Below are 17201 nucleotides of genomic sequence, written 5' to 3'. Positions count from 1 at the left end.
AACTCACTTGTCCTCCGGCAGGAACAGGCCCCCAAGCCCTCCATCCTTCTCCTCGGCAACTGACCCCTCCAGACTCTGGGTGCTCTCCATGGGGCTGTCCATGTCTGACTCTGGGGGGCCCTCGGGTGGGGCCAGTGTCATAGCCTCCTCCTCGTCCTCAGGAAAGAAGCCGGGGACCCTGGGGAGGCGCTCGCCATCAGCAAAGGTCGGGCCTGACACCTCGCTGCCCTGGGAAAGACAGAGAGGGACAGAATGAGTGAGGCTGGCTCCCCAGGGCTCAGCACACCTCATCAGACTACAAGGACACCATCAGGGACAGGAACAGCAGACGGTAGGGGACAGGGAGGCCCAGACCCCAGGACCTTGAGAAGAGGAATACCTGGCAGGTTATTTGTCTTGGACCTCTCCCAAAGGCTGCTTCGTGAGAGTCCAGTGAGGAGTCAGAACCCCCGGGGACAGCCATCCATGGAGAAGGGGCCGGCTACATTGCTCAGGGCACTTGGACAGCTCATCAGGGTCCCCATCACAGTCTGCACAAGCAGCTTTGTGACAGAGTTAAGGGCACAGCTGTAATGAATGGCCCCCAAGAACAGCGACCCCAATCTAGCAGATGGACGCAGCATGGAATCTGCCCCCCATGATTCCGGCCATGTCAACTGACCTCTGTGAACCACAGTTCTCTCCACGGTAAATTGAGAATGACAATGGGATCTTATATAGGATCACTATGTCACTCGGGAGGACCTCAATGAATAAATTCTGGCCACAAGATGTGGCTCTAGCCTGGGAGGGGCAGTCTGCCATGGCCCACCCCAGCCATGCTGGGGAGCGAGAACACGGGTCCTTCGATTCTGAGCTTGGGGTTGGTCCCCAGTGCCCAGCACACGGCCCAGCACAAGGTCAGCAGCGCGAGACAAATACTTGCTGGAACCTTTTGCTAAAATCATCTTGCATGTCAAGAGCTCTGGCTTTATTCGGAGTGTACCCAGTCTGAGAGGCAGCTCTCTACAAACCATTTCTTGGGGCTGCCACCTCCAAGGACGCCCTGCTTCCACCTGCTCCCCTCTGAGACATCAAGCTACTCCCAAGGTTCTTGGGTGTGCTCCCCCATGAGGGCGGGCAGAACCCTCTGTGAGAGGCGCTCCCTGCAGCCCCAGGACTGCAAGATGGGTAACAGAACAAAGGCTGGGCAGGGCCTCTAGGCACCTCAGACAAGAACAGGATCAGGCACAGGCAAGGAAGGTGGTCAAAAACAGGCTTGGCTGGGCCCAGCGAGAAGGGCGCAGTCTCCCGCTGCTGGTAGGGGGCAGGCAGCCCTCCTGGCAGTCTCTCCCCACCAAGACTTCCTGGCCTAAGTATAGATGGCAAATAATGAGCTTGGCTCCTGCCTGTGCCCTGACTCGGGCTGAGCATCGCATGGACTAATAAAGTCAGCATCAGGCAGCCAGGGCCCCCTGACTGGGGAGGCCGAGGGGCTGTTTAATTAAAACCACCCCTAGTGTTCACACAGCCCTTTCCACCTTGATGTCACTCGTCCAATCCCACACGGCTCCCAGCCTCATCGGATCTTGGACCCTAAGTAAGGTCCCCACATCAGCAAGCCCGAAGCTGCATCCCAGGAGAAACCGACATTTACTGAGCAGTCACCAAGGTCCGGAGACAGAACAAGAGAGTTAACACAGAATCTTCAGTGGGCTTATGACAACTCTTCAGAACAGGGCTTCTTAGCCCCAGTTCACGAACGAGGGTATTCAGGAACTCAGAGAGTAGCCTGCCAGAGCTCCAGAAGTCTTCCAGCCAGCAGGCAGACGGCCACCTACCTCTGGCCACCACCAGCTTGGTTCCATTTATCAGGGCTGCGACCCACACTTCATGCGTTTTTCCGTCTCATGGTGACAAGGAGAGTGCCCATCCAAGGAGCACATTAATAAGTGTGGAGCCCGGGCACTCCAGCCCATGCTGCCCACCGCCCGCCGCGGCAGGGAGCACCTGCGTGAGTGCGCGGCCCCGGGAAGAGAAGCCAGGCAGCGGGGAGATGGCCCACGGAGGGGAGGCGCCTGGGCTCTGTCCCTTTACCTGTGAGCTTTCTGCCTTCTCAGCCACGAGGGCGGGGGGAGGTTAGCGCTTGCGAGGAAGGCCTGCCTTGGGGCTTCCAGGAGTCCTTGGCCACTTCCGGTCTTCAGAGCCCCATAAGTTGGGTCTCCTTTCTCCCCTCGTTGGGGGGGGACTTGCCTGGGGCCCCATGGGAGTTGGTGGCAGGGGAGGACTGGACTGTGAGCCACCAGCGCCTACACTCTCCTCAAAGCACGGTCAGCAAGGGTCCCGGGGAGGCCGCTGCCCACCACGCTCCCAGGTAGCAGGCAGAGCACCAAGTAGAGACCAGCAGCCATGCTCCTCGGGTGTCCGGCCTGGCCTGCGGGTGGCTAATCCATGTTTGTCACAGTGGACACGGAGATGTAGAGGCCCCGTTTTTGCCGGGCACTCTGCCCAGAGACCCCCAACTCACCATATGCGGGTGGGGACCACAGCCCCTCTCACCGGATGTCCTGGAGCAACATACCCACTCCCAACAGCTGGGCCAAGAGAAAAGAGTGGCCTGTCTCGGCCATAGCTGGGGCGGTAGCAGGGTCAGATGCCCCCACGGGGGTCACTCTCTCCCAACAAGACCACCACTTCCTCAGGCATAATTTTATCCCCTGACTGAGCAGAATCCACATCTGCCTGGCCCTTCACAGTTGACAGAGCACGCGGTGTGCATACATAGCCCCATCCGGCTCTGACAGCAGCCCCAGGAGAGCCCCAGGACAAGTACAGGGCAGGGATAAAGGATTCAGAGTCTTCGTCTGACACATGGGGAAGATGAGGCTCAGAGTAGGCGGGGTCTGCCCTGGAACTTCCCTGCTACAGAAGCCAGGCTCTTGACATGCCAAGTCAGGGCCCCTCAGAGCCCCCTCGCCACACACATACATACACACACGTACACACACACATACATACACACACGCACACTGTCAACATACCAGCTTTTTCTCTTAAAATCAGCTGCCTCCCCACATTAACACGTTTTCATTTGACCCACTGTTGTTTGCCCAAGGCAAGTTAAAATTTTTAGGACTTCAAAACCATTTCTAGCAGTTTTCCTCTAAATTCAAACAATATAAAGACAGCTATAAGAAAAGTAACCAGATACCCTGGTTGGTCCAGACGGACAGTAGTGGTTTGGCATTTGTCCCGGACAAAAGTGGCTCTGTCACCCCTGCTCCTCCCTCGGGAATGTCCTGACCCTGCTCCCATTCCTCTGGGCCGTCTGGGGAAGGGCTTGGTGTAGCCCCGGGCCTGGGAGGGGTGCTGCTGGAAGGGGGCACAGCCTGCTCTGATCCCAAACACCTCAGGAAGGGAGGCAAGGCACGGGTAGTTGCTGGAAGGTGCTAGAAGGCCACTGCTCACTGGCTTGGAGACTAGGAAGTATGCCTTCCTCAAGAAGCTAGGCCTGGGGAATTATCAGAAACCGGAGACCGGTGGCCTGCGGCTGGGAAAACAGGCCCTATCCAGCTGCTCTGGCAGGGCAGGTCTGCATCCCCAGTGTCCCCCTCCACCTCCCCACCCTGTCTCCAGCTGGGACTGGATGCAGCTGGCCCTGGTGAGAAGTGGGAACCCAGAGGCGCACAGGCTGCCTGTGGAAGCCCCTCTCCAGTAAGCGCAGCATTTGCCGGCCAGTGGGCCCCAAAGTCACCCCTTCCTCTGTAGGAAGTTGGCACAGGCTGAATTCAACAGCTGGTAAAAAAAATTCCCATGGTGGGACAGGGCATCCCAGCCTCAGAGGGGCCAACAACGCCCTGCTGTCCACACTCCCGGGGCCGGGGGCGGGGGCGGCAGGGCCCAGACACCAGGACTTCATCTGGTTCTCCCCACCCCCCACTTGGCCCTAGTGGGATGCCACCTCCAAGTCACACACACCACTACTCCATTTTCATGGCAGCTAGGGCACGGACTCCAAGGGACCCCACTCCTACATTCCCCGCGAGAAGGCAGGCCCTCCGGGGGGTCACCATGGGGACGTCTGCGTCCGAACCCCCAGCATCAGCACCGCAAGGGGCACATGGCAGGTGAGCGGCAAGTGCCTGTGACAGCAAACTGTGCCGCAGAATGGGGGGCTGGGAAGAGCCCAACTGCGGCAACCCCGAGGCCTAGGTGCCCGGCTGGTATGCTCACTGGCCGCCGTGCAATCCCGGAGGAGGTGTTCAGTCTCTGAACCTCAGCTACAAACAGAGCTGGAAACACCCAGCTGGCAAGACTGCCGTAGAGAACCTACGTAGAACAGTGCCTCATACCTCACGGATGCTGGGAACACGGCAGAGAGGAGAGGGGGGCAGAGCAGTGTTGGGAGCAAGCTCTGGAGGTGGACCCACTGGGTTCAAACCCCAGCTCCACCCCTCAGCTCTGCAACCTTAGGTTTACTGAACTTTTCCGTGCCTCAGTTTCCCCATCCACAGAAGGGAGTTAACGGTCATCAGGAAACGAGTTAGTACACGTGCTAAGCACACACAGAAAAGGACCAATAAATCTGAGCTATTATGGTCTTCAGGGTGTTGAGAGAAGACAACCAGGGGTGTCTCCAGGCCTAATGGCCTCTATCCAACTCCATCCCACCCCACCCCCTGGGACCCTATCCCGTTGACCCCCAGTGACACACCAGGTGGAGGTCGGCTGGGTTCAAGCTTCCGGAAGCCTGAAGTTTGCAAGTTACAGAGGTGCGGGTGCCTCCTTTCTCCCCACCAGGGCTGTCTTCTACAGCCTTCTACAAGGGATCCCTTCTACAAGGGATCTCTAAACGTTAATTACACACTTTAGTAAGTGTTAGGATGAGACGCTGCCTGGGCAAGGGGGTCCAGGAGGCTCAGAGGCTCCGGCTCACCCACCCCCAGCCCTGGCAGCGGCTTCGCTTCCCAGGCGGTAACTCAGAGCCAAAGAACAGCCCAGTGAGGACAGGGCTGGGTAAAAATAGCCCGACTGGGCACATCCCAGCTCCCCCTCGCAGCCAGGCACCCGCGGGCACATGTGGAACCCCACTGCAGGGAAGGTAGTGAGAGGGGAGCGGGGAGGTGGTGGACACAAACCAAGCCTGGTGCAGGGGAGAAGCCAGGATGCTGTCTGGGTGACACTGAGCAGGTTTCGGGGGGAGGGGGGCTGGGGATGAAATCCCTCGTCACAATCCCAGCCATGCCCCTGCCCAGGAAGTGTGACAGGCGTGTGCGCAGTCTCCCTGGGTCTCCCCCTTGGTAGCAGACTAAGGAGCTAACTTGTGGATGTCAACGCCCCCAGGTCCAGAGAGCAGGGATCGGCTCACCTGAGCTGGGATCCCCTTCCCGCCCCTGCGGCTCAGCCACCCAGCCACGCACAGCAGCGGCAGAGATTAGTAAGCAATCCGGGCTGTGCCCGCCGCCTGTTTGTGGCTGCCAACCCCTGCCCCGAAGCCAGGCCTTGCTCTGCAGGCAGGAGGTCCATGCTCATCAGTGGCTGATAAGGTTCTGGCTCAACAAAGGGTGGCTCAGATGCCGGTCAAGGGGCGAGGGTGGGAATAAAGGGGGAGGTAAGTTTCCGAAGCCCTGACTTCGGAACAGAAGTAACCTTGGCTCAGATACAAGGCCCCCGGCTCTTCCCCAACAAGGTCAACGGCAAACTGAGGAGCACCAGGTCACCAAGCCATTAGAGTTCATTTTTCGCCTGTCTTGGCCAGCCTTGTGGACTGACTGCAAACGGTCAGATGAAAGCCCAAGCGTCCCACGCTGGTGGGGGAGGCCAGTGTCAAGAAGACAGGACAGACTGCCATGTTCCCGTCCCCAGGGGCCAGATCAGAGAGTGGCCAGGAACCACCCCTCTGTTGTGTACTTCCTTCCCTGGCCCCTGGACGAAGTCCTAAGTCACCCAGTTTTACAGATGGGAGAACTGAGGCTCTCAGGCAGACAGGGTTTGGTCCCAGATCTGGCCCCCACTGGCTGTGGAACCTCAGGCTGGTACTGAAGAGAAGAGAAAGAGAAAGTAAGGCTCGAGTTTCTCAAGAGCTCCCAGGCCATTTGCATAGAGCAAAGGCACTCGGATAAGGAGGCCCTGCACACGCCCCCATGGTGCGAGGGGTGTGGAAGCCCATAGGTCCTTCTTTTCCCTGCGCTTAAGCACAACTCTTGCCTGGTCTCTCTCCCCAGTCTCACACTTCCCCTCCCTCAACAGACGCAGCTGCTCAAGGAAGTGTCACAGGCGTGCAGGAGAAAGAGAGGGCAGGATGCCTCTCCCAGAAAAACTCAGAAATGAGGGTATCCGACAGCCCCCTGGCAGCTAACCTAAGACCAGGGGTAAGCAAATTACAGGGTGGCGGAGCAGGGGGACTGAGTCGTAAGGGATCTAATATTTCCCCAGGAAGGGGCTGACAGGGAGAGTCTACAGCAGCCCTGACAGCGTCCACCCAGGCACTGGCCAGAGGGGTCTGGTCTGGCCTGCCTGCCCCGCATGGCCGGCCTGCCCCAAAGGCTGTGGGGTCCGACGTAGCTGGCACCAGGGCCAGAGATCATCCAATGGCCACTCGGACCTTCTAACCAGCTCCCCTGTGTCCAAGTTCACCCACCACGCTTGTGATCACAGCAAGCTTCCAGGAGCCTGTGGCCGCCGGGGAGAAGCGGGCTGCCCAAGCTCACTGCCAAGCTCACTGCCCGAGCACACTTCTCAGTCAGCTGGTGCTCTGGCTCCGCGTGTCCCTCCAGAGACAATCTGTGGGCATGGGTGGCACCCAGCTCCCCAAGGGGTGAGGGAAGGGCCAACAAGATCTGGTTTTCAAGGCTGTTAGGCTGTGGGCCAGACCCAGGACCCCACTGGAAACACCCGTCACAGTGGGGTCATGCGCTCCACTGGGAGACCCTCCAAGCCCCCTTTCCCCATTGCGCTGCTTCCACTCCAAGAACGTGTTGAAGCATTTCAAAAGTCAGCAGTTAAAAATTAAAAATGTATTACTGAAAACGGAGAAAAAGAAAGGAATAAAAAATGCTTAAGTCATCCAAAAGGATACAGAAAAGAAGACCAAAGATCATAACTCAACCACAGTAACAATGCAGTAAATGAAAATGGAATAAACCATACTGTTAATAAACAAACACCGTCTGACTAGATAAAAACAACTACTACGTGCCATTTACAAGCGACACAGTGTAAACATTAGGACACAGGCCAAAAATAAAAGTAAAAGGATGACGGGGCACCCTGCTGGCTCAGTGGGTAGAGCATGTGACTCTTGATCTCAGGGTCAGGAGTTCAAGCCCCACGTTGGGCGCAGAGCTTACTTTCAAATAAACAAATGAACAAAGGTGAAGATTTTAGTTCATCTCTCTTGGTAACTGATGGGGCAGGCAAACAAAAGAATTAGAAGGGAGACAGAAGGCATGAACCACGCAAACGAGACCTGACGCAAATCACATGCTGTCCCCAACTGTAGAGTAAAACCGTTGGATCAAAGGTTGATGAGGAACCGGATGCTGGCACAGTACCAAAGAACCACCCAACACCCTCCAAACACCCTCTAGCGCCCAATATCTCGACCATGGAGAAAATAGCTATTGTCACTTTAATACAGTGATCAAACCTAGCATCCCTAATCGGGAACAGACACTGGCCTCCTGACTGGGCACAAGATGAAGGACACAGCCTCCCCTACTCAATTCTAATGAAGCCTTAACATCTAACTCCTGCTAGGGGTGCTCGGGTGGCTCAGTCGGTTAAGCGTCTGCCTTCGGCTCAGGGTTCTGGGATGGAACCCCACATCCTCGGGCTCCCTTAGTGGGGAGTCTGCTTCTGCCTCTACCCCTCCCCTCTGCTCCTGCTCGCTCTCTGGCTCTCTCGCTCTCAAATAAATCAATAAAATCTTTAAAATGTGCGTTTCTAACAAGTTCGTGGGTGATGCTGATGGTCCCAGGACCACACTGTGAGAACCGCTGTTTTAGACTAATCAAGAGACAGAAAAGTTAAACGTTAATCTTGATTAGATCCCAGCTCAAACAAATAAGCAAACCACCACCGAGCTAGCAAGACCTATTGGGATCAAAATGGAAGCTAGAGTATGGACTAGATATTGGGTGATATTAGGGGATTATGCTTGCTAATTATGCTGGCTAATAGTTATGAAGAAGAAATACCCTTAGTTTTAACGTCTTGTCTAACTTTCTTTCAAACGGTTTAGGGAAAGTTACATGGAGAGATAAAGCCAATATGGTCACAGCACTGGAGGGCAACCGGGGTGTGCAAATCCTTCCTGGGGAGGTCTTCCCTCTTCCCCCATCCCCCCAACCAGCTCCATGATGGTCTGTCCTGGTTGCAGGGGCTGGCTTGGGCTCCACGTGAAACACTGTGGGGGTCCTCTTGTGTGGCTGATGGAGTCCCGGCCACTGGAGGGGCTGGATGGTGGGCTCTGGAACCATGGGGGCTGGGATGGGGTGCTTCAGGCAAAACCTTGGGGAGCGACGCAGGCTTGGTGGCCCCACCCTCAGTGGCTTCCAATAATCGTTTCTTACAGGTCTTATTTTTTTCAGTATGTTAGCAGAAAGATACATACGTAAAACATGAAAGATAGTCACCCCAAACTTGCTGAACTGGTTAAGGAAAAGTGTACAATCTCTGACAAGCTTAGCTCCATTTAAAAAGAATATGCAAAAGTGAAGCCATCCTTAAAGAATGCTACACCCCAGAGACAGAGTCAGCAGAAACAGGGAGCCTGGTGGGCCAACACAACCCCAGGGGTCAAAACCCCACAAGCTGAATGGGGAGCAGTCTAGGTTCTGAATGGTCAGATCAGGCAGAAATGGTGGCTCAGGCTCTAGAAGGTGAACCATGAGTCAGAACACTGGAACCTCTTCCAAAGGTAGCCCTTGGCCAAGAGACACCCCAAAGGGCCCATCATCAAGAGTGGGCCTCTGCCTGCAGGCAGAACTGCCTCCCATACCCTCCACTCAGGGCTCTCCCTAGATGCCAGGCTCGGCTCACACTCCTCTTCCTCCTCCCCTTGGAGGATGGCTCCAGAGAACTTTCTGTTATGGGCTGAACTGTGTCCCGTCACCCCCCAAATTCATATGTTGAAGTCCCAATCCCAGTACCTTAGAGTGTGACTGTTTTTGGAGATAGGGTCTTTATTTTTTTTATTTTTTATTTATTTATTTTTTTTTAAAGAGATTTTATTTATTTATTTGAGAGAGAGAGAATGAGAGACGGAGAGCATGAGAGGGGGGAGGGTCAGAGGGAGAAGCAGACTCCCTGCCGAGCAGGGAGCCCGATGCGGGACTCGATCCCGGGACTCCAGGATCATGACCTGTGCCGAAGGCAGTCGCTTAACCAACTGAGCCACCCAGGCGCCCAGAGAGAGAGGGTCTTTAAAGAAGCAATTACATTAAAACGAGGGCATCATGGTGGGCCCTAATTCAATCGCCTGGCATCCTTATGAGGAGAAGGAGATTAGGGGACACACACACACCATGTGAAGACACAGGGAGAAGCCAGCCATCTGCAAGCCAAGGAGAGAGGCCTCAGAAGAAACCAACCCTGCTGACACCTCGATCTTCAAGGTTAGCCTCCAGAATTGGGAAAAAATTCATCTCAGTTGTTCAAGGCAGCCGGCCTGTGGTACTTACCCTTTCCTTTCCCCACTCGGAAGCCTGTATGGAGACCCTCGGCCCCACCTGGACTTGGCCCCCACCTCCCCACCCTGATAATAAAGGCGAATTCCTCCTCGGTCAATTCAATTCAACCTCCAAAGAGAACTACTGGATCTCCAGAATCTCGTCAAGAGACTGGGGGTTGGTTTGTTTTTGTCTCTCCTCAAAAGAAATGTTGCCTTCTCTGTCGTGATCACTTTGAGATACTGAGATTTCTAAAGAGACTATCTTTTGCTGAAGCTGAAGCTTGGTGGATCTGTAATTATCAGGATGATGTTTCATAAACACTATATATATAAATCTAAGTAAACTATTTTCATTTCTCGTGTTACCTCAGTAGTATAGGTATTATATTTTAATTTTAAAGGAAAGTGTACATGGAGTTCAGCCAGAGACGTTTAAAACTGCAAAGGCAATTTGTTTGCCCAGAACTGTATTTAGTGTAGTTATAATACAAACGTAAAAGTTATTTTACCTAAAAAGTGAATGGTTTACAAGAGGAGAGATCAGCAGTTAGGCCTGGAACCACAGACCCATGCCCATTCACAGCCCTGGAGCCACATTCTGACCCAGGGCAGGCCACCTCTGTGGCCAGGAGCACTCAGTAATTGAACAATATATTACCAGTTTCTCCATGCCAGATAGTATTTCTGGTTACTTGGAATCCAGAGCAGATTTCTTCCCTGCACTGTGGTCAGTTTGGGAAGGAGGGCCCTCGCCACTCCTGGGACACGTGGGCACCTTGCTCGGCTGGGACACCAGCCTTCCTCAGACACGGCCAGGACTGGAGCCCGCCTCCCCGCTTCACGGCTGGCTGTCCAGGGTCAGGCAGATGCTGCAGCTGAATCTGGCTAAGCGACCCATCTCCAAAGAAAAACCACAGGGGAGGTGGCCCCAGGGTGAACTTCTGCTCCCGTGGGGAACAAGCCCTTGACAGGGTGTGGCTGTCCTAACAAAGCCCTGGGTCCCAGATCGGAGTGCCTCAGTGAACCTACCTCCTGAGCAAAAAGGATCCAAAGAGGCCATCTAGCCTAACCCCAGCCCCCAAACAGAGCCAACAATCTTGATTTTCAAGTGAGAACGTGGACCTGAGAGGCAAACTGTTGGGGATTAGGAAAACAGAACTCAAATTGCTTCCACATCTGGAAACCAAGCCCAGCAGCCAGCCCCAAGAATTCCAGGCATGTCAGCTGATGGAGAAGCTGCAGGTCAAGGGAGGTGTTTCCTGTGAGCCGAGGCCCGGCCCCCATGCACCTACCCGAATCCATAAGACCGGTCTACATCAGAGGCCAACTGGGGGAAGGGGACACACGGGAAGACCCACCAAGTGGCCAGCATCTGTTCTGTGCTCTACCAAGGTGGCCTCATTTTCTTCCCCCAAAATCCCTGCACATAAGTACCATCTCCTCCTTACAGGTAAGGACCCGATGTCCACGGAGTTGAATCTACCTTCCCCTGAAGTTATGCTGCGATTTTTCTCTACGGCCCTGCTGTCACACAACAAGGTAGAGCCACATAAACCCGAAGCAGGAACCCCCGGACATCAATCACCCTGTCTAAATTCTCCAAAAAGGATTTCCCAAGTACACGTTGGGACGCGGCAGTTCCCATCCGGCCACGGGATCTGCTGCTCCGAAAACCAAAGCCAGGTGTCGGGCAACTCAAATGTCAAAGGCGAATTAACAGGCTGCAAGTTGAAAGGGGCACACATCAAGGGCTCTCCAGGCTCTTTGAACAGGCAGCTATTTTGGGCTACAAATTACAGCTTTTAAAGATGTGGCTGTTTGAAGTGAGGGCTTAATTACTCACACAGTCAAGAGTTTGTGGGGCTCGCTTTGGGGGCTCCATGTTTCACCCTCATGCTAAGGAGGGCATAGAGAGGAGCTTGGGTGGGGCCGGCAGGGGCCCAGGCCAGCTCCGCCAGGTGGGCCGAGCAGTATTCCTTCACAGGGCACCCTCAAACGAGGCCACGATCTGCTTCAAGGAAAGCACACCTGAACAGAGCTAACCGACCATCTGGAGCTGGGGCAGGTACCTACCTCACCCCCTCTCTGCACGGAACCCCTCAGGTTGGGAAGGCCAAGCAGAGTGCACCAGTGTTCACCCACAGCCAATGGCCAGAGCTTCCAGGGCAGACAGACTGGGATCAGGCAGGCCACGGCCCACAGCCCCCCTGCCTCTACTTTTATAACCTCTAGACATTTCCCATCATCCCAGAGCCCCAGCAGTGCTGCCAGCAGGCTCTGGTCAGGTGCTCCCTTCTGTCCTCCTGCCTCTGCCAGGTCTAGCTCCTGGGGCCAGGTGTCCCCGGGGCTGCTGTCTCACACCCGGGCTCACTAGAGCATCGCTGGCCAGAGCGCAGTTTGCGGGCCACGGGCCGGGGAGGCGGAGCCAGCTTGGGTCCCTTCCCAGGCTGTCCCGAGGCAGAACAGGTGAGAGCTCTGAGTCTGACCACGAGCCATGGCTTGGGGCTCAGAGGGCAGGAGGTGCCCAGGGTGGGTACAAGGCTACGGACTGTCCATTAAGGTCCCTGTCAAAGAGCCCATGAGCTAGCTTTCCAGTGGCCGCAAAACCAGGCCGTCTCAGCCCAGCACACATAGCCCCGTTCAGCTGGTCAGCTGGTCTCAGCCTCAGGACATGATCCCTCCCCTTGTACCCCAAGCTCTTGTCTGACATGATCACCACCCCCATGCTTTGGCTCCTTATGCCTGAAACACAATTTCTCCCCATGCCACAAAGACCTGTCCCTAAACAAGCCCCAGGCAGAAAGTCACTGTATCCGGGGGGGCCAATCCTTCCCCTCCATGCACACCTCCCCCAGCCCAGAACCGAGCAACTAGAGCCCTACAGGCATCTCTAGGCACAAGCCCCATGAGCCCCTTCTCTGCTCCCATGACTCTCTCCCTGGGACACTGGGTGAGGTGGCCTTATCCTCACCTCCCCAGCCCTTATATACCACTTTAAGGAGAGAGGGATTACCCAGAGGGGAAATTTTCCCATCCCAGCCTTGGCACAACTGACCCACTGGTTGCCCCTGTCCCCAGTAAGGAGCTGTGTGGTGGCCTTGCTTCCTGGAGGGCCCCAAAGGGGCCACCACACCAGCTGATACAGGCGCTCTGTGAGCAAAGTTGTGCCCCCCCAGCCCGGTTTCCCTCGGGGCTAGTGAATTCATCATAGCCCTTGCCACACACAAAGGACAGAGGTCCACCTTGTGCCAGAGCCCAAATAGCACCTCATCAAGGAGGGGGCTGGGAACCTGGCCTCCATGCACAAAACTGAGGGAGTTGGGCTACCGGCTTTCATCAGGATCTCAAGAGGGGGAGAGACAGAGGGACTTTCTGACAAGAATGAGGTTTGAAACCACCTCCTGCTCTGAGAGTCTCCCTTCAGCCAGCATCTCTCACTGAGGCCCTGCTTAGGATGGCCCACTATCAGCTGGATATCCCCACATGGCTGTCATCCAGTGCCTCACACTCAGCCCACTGCTCTCTGAGCGAGCAGCCCACCGCGTCAACCTCATTCCCCAAAGGTGCAGAGGTCCTGACTGCTCACTCCATTCCCTCCCCGAGGCTAGCCATGCTGCCCGATGCATCCTGCTCACACAGGTCCCTGTGCCTTCACCCCTGCAGTTCCCTGCCCCAAGCTCCCCGTCTGTCTCCCAGAGCCCTAAAGAAACATAAAGTGGTCTTAACCATTTGAGGAGGACCAGGAAAGAATACATCTATTAAGCACCTAGCACGTACCAGGTACTTTTGTGCATCAACCACCATTCAGATGGGGAAACTCAGGCTCAGAGAGGTTAAGTAACCTGCAAAAGGTCACAGAGCCAGCAGGGCTGGGATGTGAACGGGTCTGATTTTAATGCAGCAAAAAGGGTACGGAAAAGACGGACTACTCTCGGTGATGGCAGTGTCCAACACGCAGCGCTGGAACGGCCTCTTGGGGCGGGCCGTGGAGGCCACGGGCACAGGAGGCAGCAAGGCGGGTGGCACCAGGACCACAGCACACTAGACCACGGATGACTGCCGGCAGAGGCTCCTGGGGCCTGTGCCACCCTGGCCACAAGGCAGAGCTCCCTCCCCTTCCCCTCCATGGGGAGCTTCAAAGAGGCTGCATGCAGGGAGATTTTACAGAAAGGGAGAGGAGAGAGATTGGAAGGAGAACTGCTAAAAGGAAACACATGTGAAAATGAAAACTCAGGCAAAGCGGGAGGAGGAGGGAAAAGAAGGAAGGAAAAGATGATGTTCAAGGATTAGAAACTGAGTCAAGAAGCCCCGATAAATAATACCCCTCTCCCTCTGCTACCTTGGGAAGGCCAGTAACCCGCTCTCTGCCCTCACTTTCCCTCCTAGTCCAGTTGGAACGGGGCAGTGAGACCTTAGATGAGACCCAGCAAGAGAAAGACAGCCTTATGCACAATCATGACAACTGTGGAGCCAGGATCGGCATCTGACAGAGAAAGAACGTGAGGCTCAGAGAGGTTGCTCTACTTGCCCAAGGACACACAGCTCGTGTGCGGTAAATCGGGCATCGGAGCCCAGGTCGGCCTGGGGGCCAACCTCGTTCCGTTGAACCACATCATAATGAGTGTCCCCTCACATAACCCTCCCACCACTGCAAGGTGGCTCTGCTCCCTTCCTTGAAGAAACTGGGCAGGTTACGTAAGTTCTCTAGAGGTTACCTAGTTTCTGTGTTTAAGTCCAAGATGCCTTTGATTTTAAGATGCACTGTTATTCCAAGTACACTGAGAAGGAAACAGCACTGCCGATTAAATGAAAGCACAGCAGCGAATGTACGACTCATACCAACTTGAGATGTTAAAACGTGGGGGGAAAAAAGAGTGTCTTAGGATCTGTAAAACACGGCATGAGTATAGTGGGGAATGCGGACTCAGGCACAGTTCCTTGGACTGGGTGTGGGACTTGAGGGGTAGAGGACAACTCCTCACAAGTACCTGCACACACACACGCACACCTGGCTGCTGCAAGATCCTTCTTTGCTAATAACTGACGCAACCTTGTAGGTAATCGCACAAAAATGTGCTGGCCAGACCTGCCTGTCAACAAGAACCCTCATTTCACCAGGAGGCTTTCGATTCAAGGTTACTTAATATTAGCAGCAGAGGCCAGCCTGACCACCACCCACCCCGGTCCGCTTTGCCTCCGTGTAGACCTCGGAGCAGCCAAGCTAGATGAACAGGTAGGCTTGCTGCTTGGAACACGGCCAAGGGCAGTCACGCAACATGGCCCTGTGGCTGACAGTCCACATCGTTCTGTCTGGCCCCTTCCCGACCTCCAGGCACCCTGTGGGCTGCCACAGTCACGATGCTTTAATAAGACCCTGGGGGCCGGCAGTGGTAGATGGGCACACTGTTCCAGGCTGGCTTTCCGGCTGGCCTGGGTGGACAGATGGACTGGCCCTAGCTGCTGGCGAAGGGAGGGTGGGCAGAGGGGCGGCCCCTTCCCCTTGGCGGGGTGGAAAGGAAGGATCAGGTGCGCAGCCCCACACCAAGCCCCGGGGAGCTGCCTGCCACCCCAGGACGTGCTTTGCATCTCATTCCCAGATTGCCACGCTGGGCGCCAGTCACTTCGCTCCAGCCCCAGAGTCTGCATCTGCAGAAGCTGAGTTGGTTTATTTAAGAAACACAGAAGTTGAGGAAGTGGAGTTTCGCTCCCCCGTAAAGGCCCTCAGGTAGTGGAGTTTCTCCTCCACCACTTTCCTGCCTCTGCTCAGACATCCTCCCCGTGAGAAATTCGGTTAGGCGCTAAGGTTATCAGTCGCAAGAATCAAACCACTAGAATCTTGCAGGAACTAAAATCAACAGCTCCCTCACATGCCAGGCAGGGTTTGAAGTGCTTTTCATACATTTACATGGTGATCCACAGAACCACCTTCCGAGGGAGGGGCGAGCATCGTCCTCCTTTTCCCTAGGAGAACTGCGAGGCACAGAAAGGGTCAACAGTCTAAGATTGCACAAGTAGCCACTGGCCCAGGCAGGACTTGAACACAGGCCGCCTGACTCCGGAGCCCAGCCTGCTGGGCACCACGCTATCCTGCCTCTCTGGCTGTCTAACTACCCACCAGGCGCCAACCGAGCCTGGGTCAGAATCCACTCTGGGCTTATTGGGTGGCAGGGGCTCATTTTACCTTTGCCATCAGCCCACAGAGGCTCAGGAAGGTGAGGGTGCCTTGCCTGATGTCCCAGAACGAGCAGGCTGCAGAGCCAGGGACTAGACACATGTACTTTCTGGCTCCAAAACATTTTATTCTACTTGAAGAAAATAGGCATTGGGTGGCTGAGCATGGGATGGAGGCACCCAGGTTTTGAGGTGGATTATTTCTCCCAGGAAAACCAATGGGCAGGAAGGAGACACCTGCTCCTAGTGTCTCTCCTACCTGGAGAGGGAGACTGGAGGCTGGTGCAAAGAGCAGCCCCTGCCTACCAACCCCCTCCGGCTCTTACCCCAAGTCCGCTGCAGTCCACACCGGCTAACTACTACAAGAACAGGTTCCCTTTTCACGCTGTGAGGCTTGCGGAGCGCAGAGGACGGTGGGGGTGACAGCAGATGACTCAAGACAGCGAGAGCTCCCACCCACTCTCCTGCACTCGGGTTCTGTTCGGGCCTTCCTCTTTCTGGTCCCTTAAAAGAGAAAGGCTCCCAGAAGCAGGGCCACGGCTATTAATAATAACTGCCACGGAGCTTTGTTTTCATTTGAATCATGTTTACATTGCTGGGAAAGAACCCACTTGTCTGGGAAGAGGAAACAGGTTGAATCAATTATGAATACGGCCAGCAGTCGGAAAACTTCCCATTTCTTGAAGGAAGTTGAGGAGTGGGGTTGGAAATGGTGTTACTGTACCAGCCTGCCAGATGGGGCCGGGGCCAGAGGTCACGCAGACCCCTTGTGGGTCTCTGGACCTCCATGCAAACCTCCAAGGATGCACACATTTCTGGTTGCCCCCTTTCTCCCTGTACACACACACACACTCACTCGCTCTCTCTGGGCGCCTAGGCTGGACAGAGATTAGACCTGAAGCTGCTGCCCAGGTAGGCGAGTAGGCTTCTCAGGAGACCAGGGCCCAGAAGTGTGCTGCCCGTGGAAGTAAAAGGAAGGCTTGAGCACCTTGGGGCTCGGGGAGGCCGGGAGTCCAAGGAGAGGATGTGGGGGCTGGCCTTGCTGCACCCCTGCTAGCGCAGACCCGTGGGAACAGGGAGGTGGCCCCAGTGGCGCTCTGCTGAGGACACACGGTTGTGCGCGCATCACCCAGGCGGGTTCTGCTGGTACCATCTGTGTGGTGGAAATAACAACCAGCAAGAACGGTTTCCACACTCATGGGGACAGGCTTCTCCGACCTGACCCGGGCCAAGGACAGGAAAGTCCACAGCAGCAACAGCCAGATGCAGACCCTTTTCCTCAAGAAATGCCTCAGTGCGGGGCGCCGGCGGCATGGGGGGGGGGGGGGCTCAGTGGGTTGAGCATCTGCCTTCAGCTCAGGTCATGATCCCAGAGTCC

At 55.5% G+C, this 17201-nt stretch overlaps 1 protein-coding gene across 2 annotated transcripts in view; it reads right to left on the bottom strand.

Annotated features, from left to right (window-relative positions):
• RAB11FIP4 (RAB11 family interacting protein 4) overlaps positions 1-17201 on the bottom strand; it is a 110250-nt gene that overhangs the window by 12319 nt on the left and 80730 nt on the right. For both annotated transcript variants that reach the window (XM_044921644.1, XM_021704238.1), the window contains one exon: positions 8-228. In XM_044921644.1, the coding sequence (XP_044777579.1) occupies positions 8-228 (221 nt within the window). The remainder of the gene's footprint in view (positions 1-7; positions 229-17201) is intronic.

This window comes from Neomonachus schauinslandi, chromosome 15, assembly GCF_002201575.2.
Source record: "Neomonachus schauinslandi chromosome 15, ASM220157v2, whole genome shotgun sequence".
NCBI classification, from domain to species: Eukaryota; Metazoa; Chordata; class Mammalia; order Carnivora; family Phocidae; genus Neomonachus; species Neomonachus schauinslandi.
Note: the sequence above shows the minus strand (reverse complement) of the source record. Positions and strands in the feature narration are given on the sequence as shown.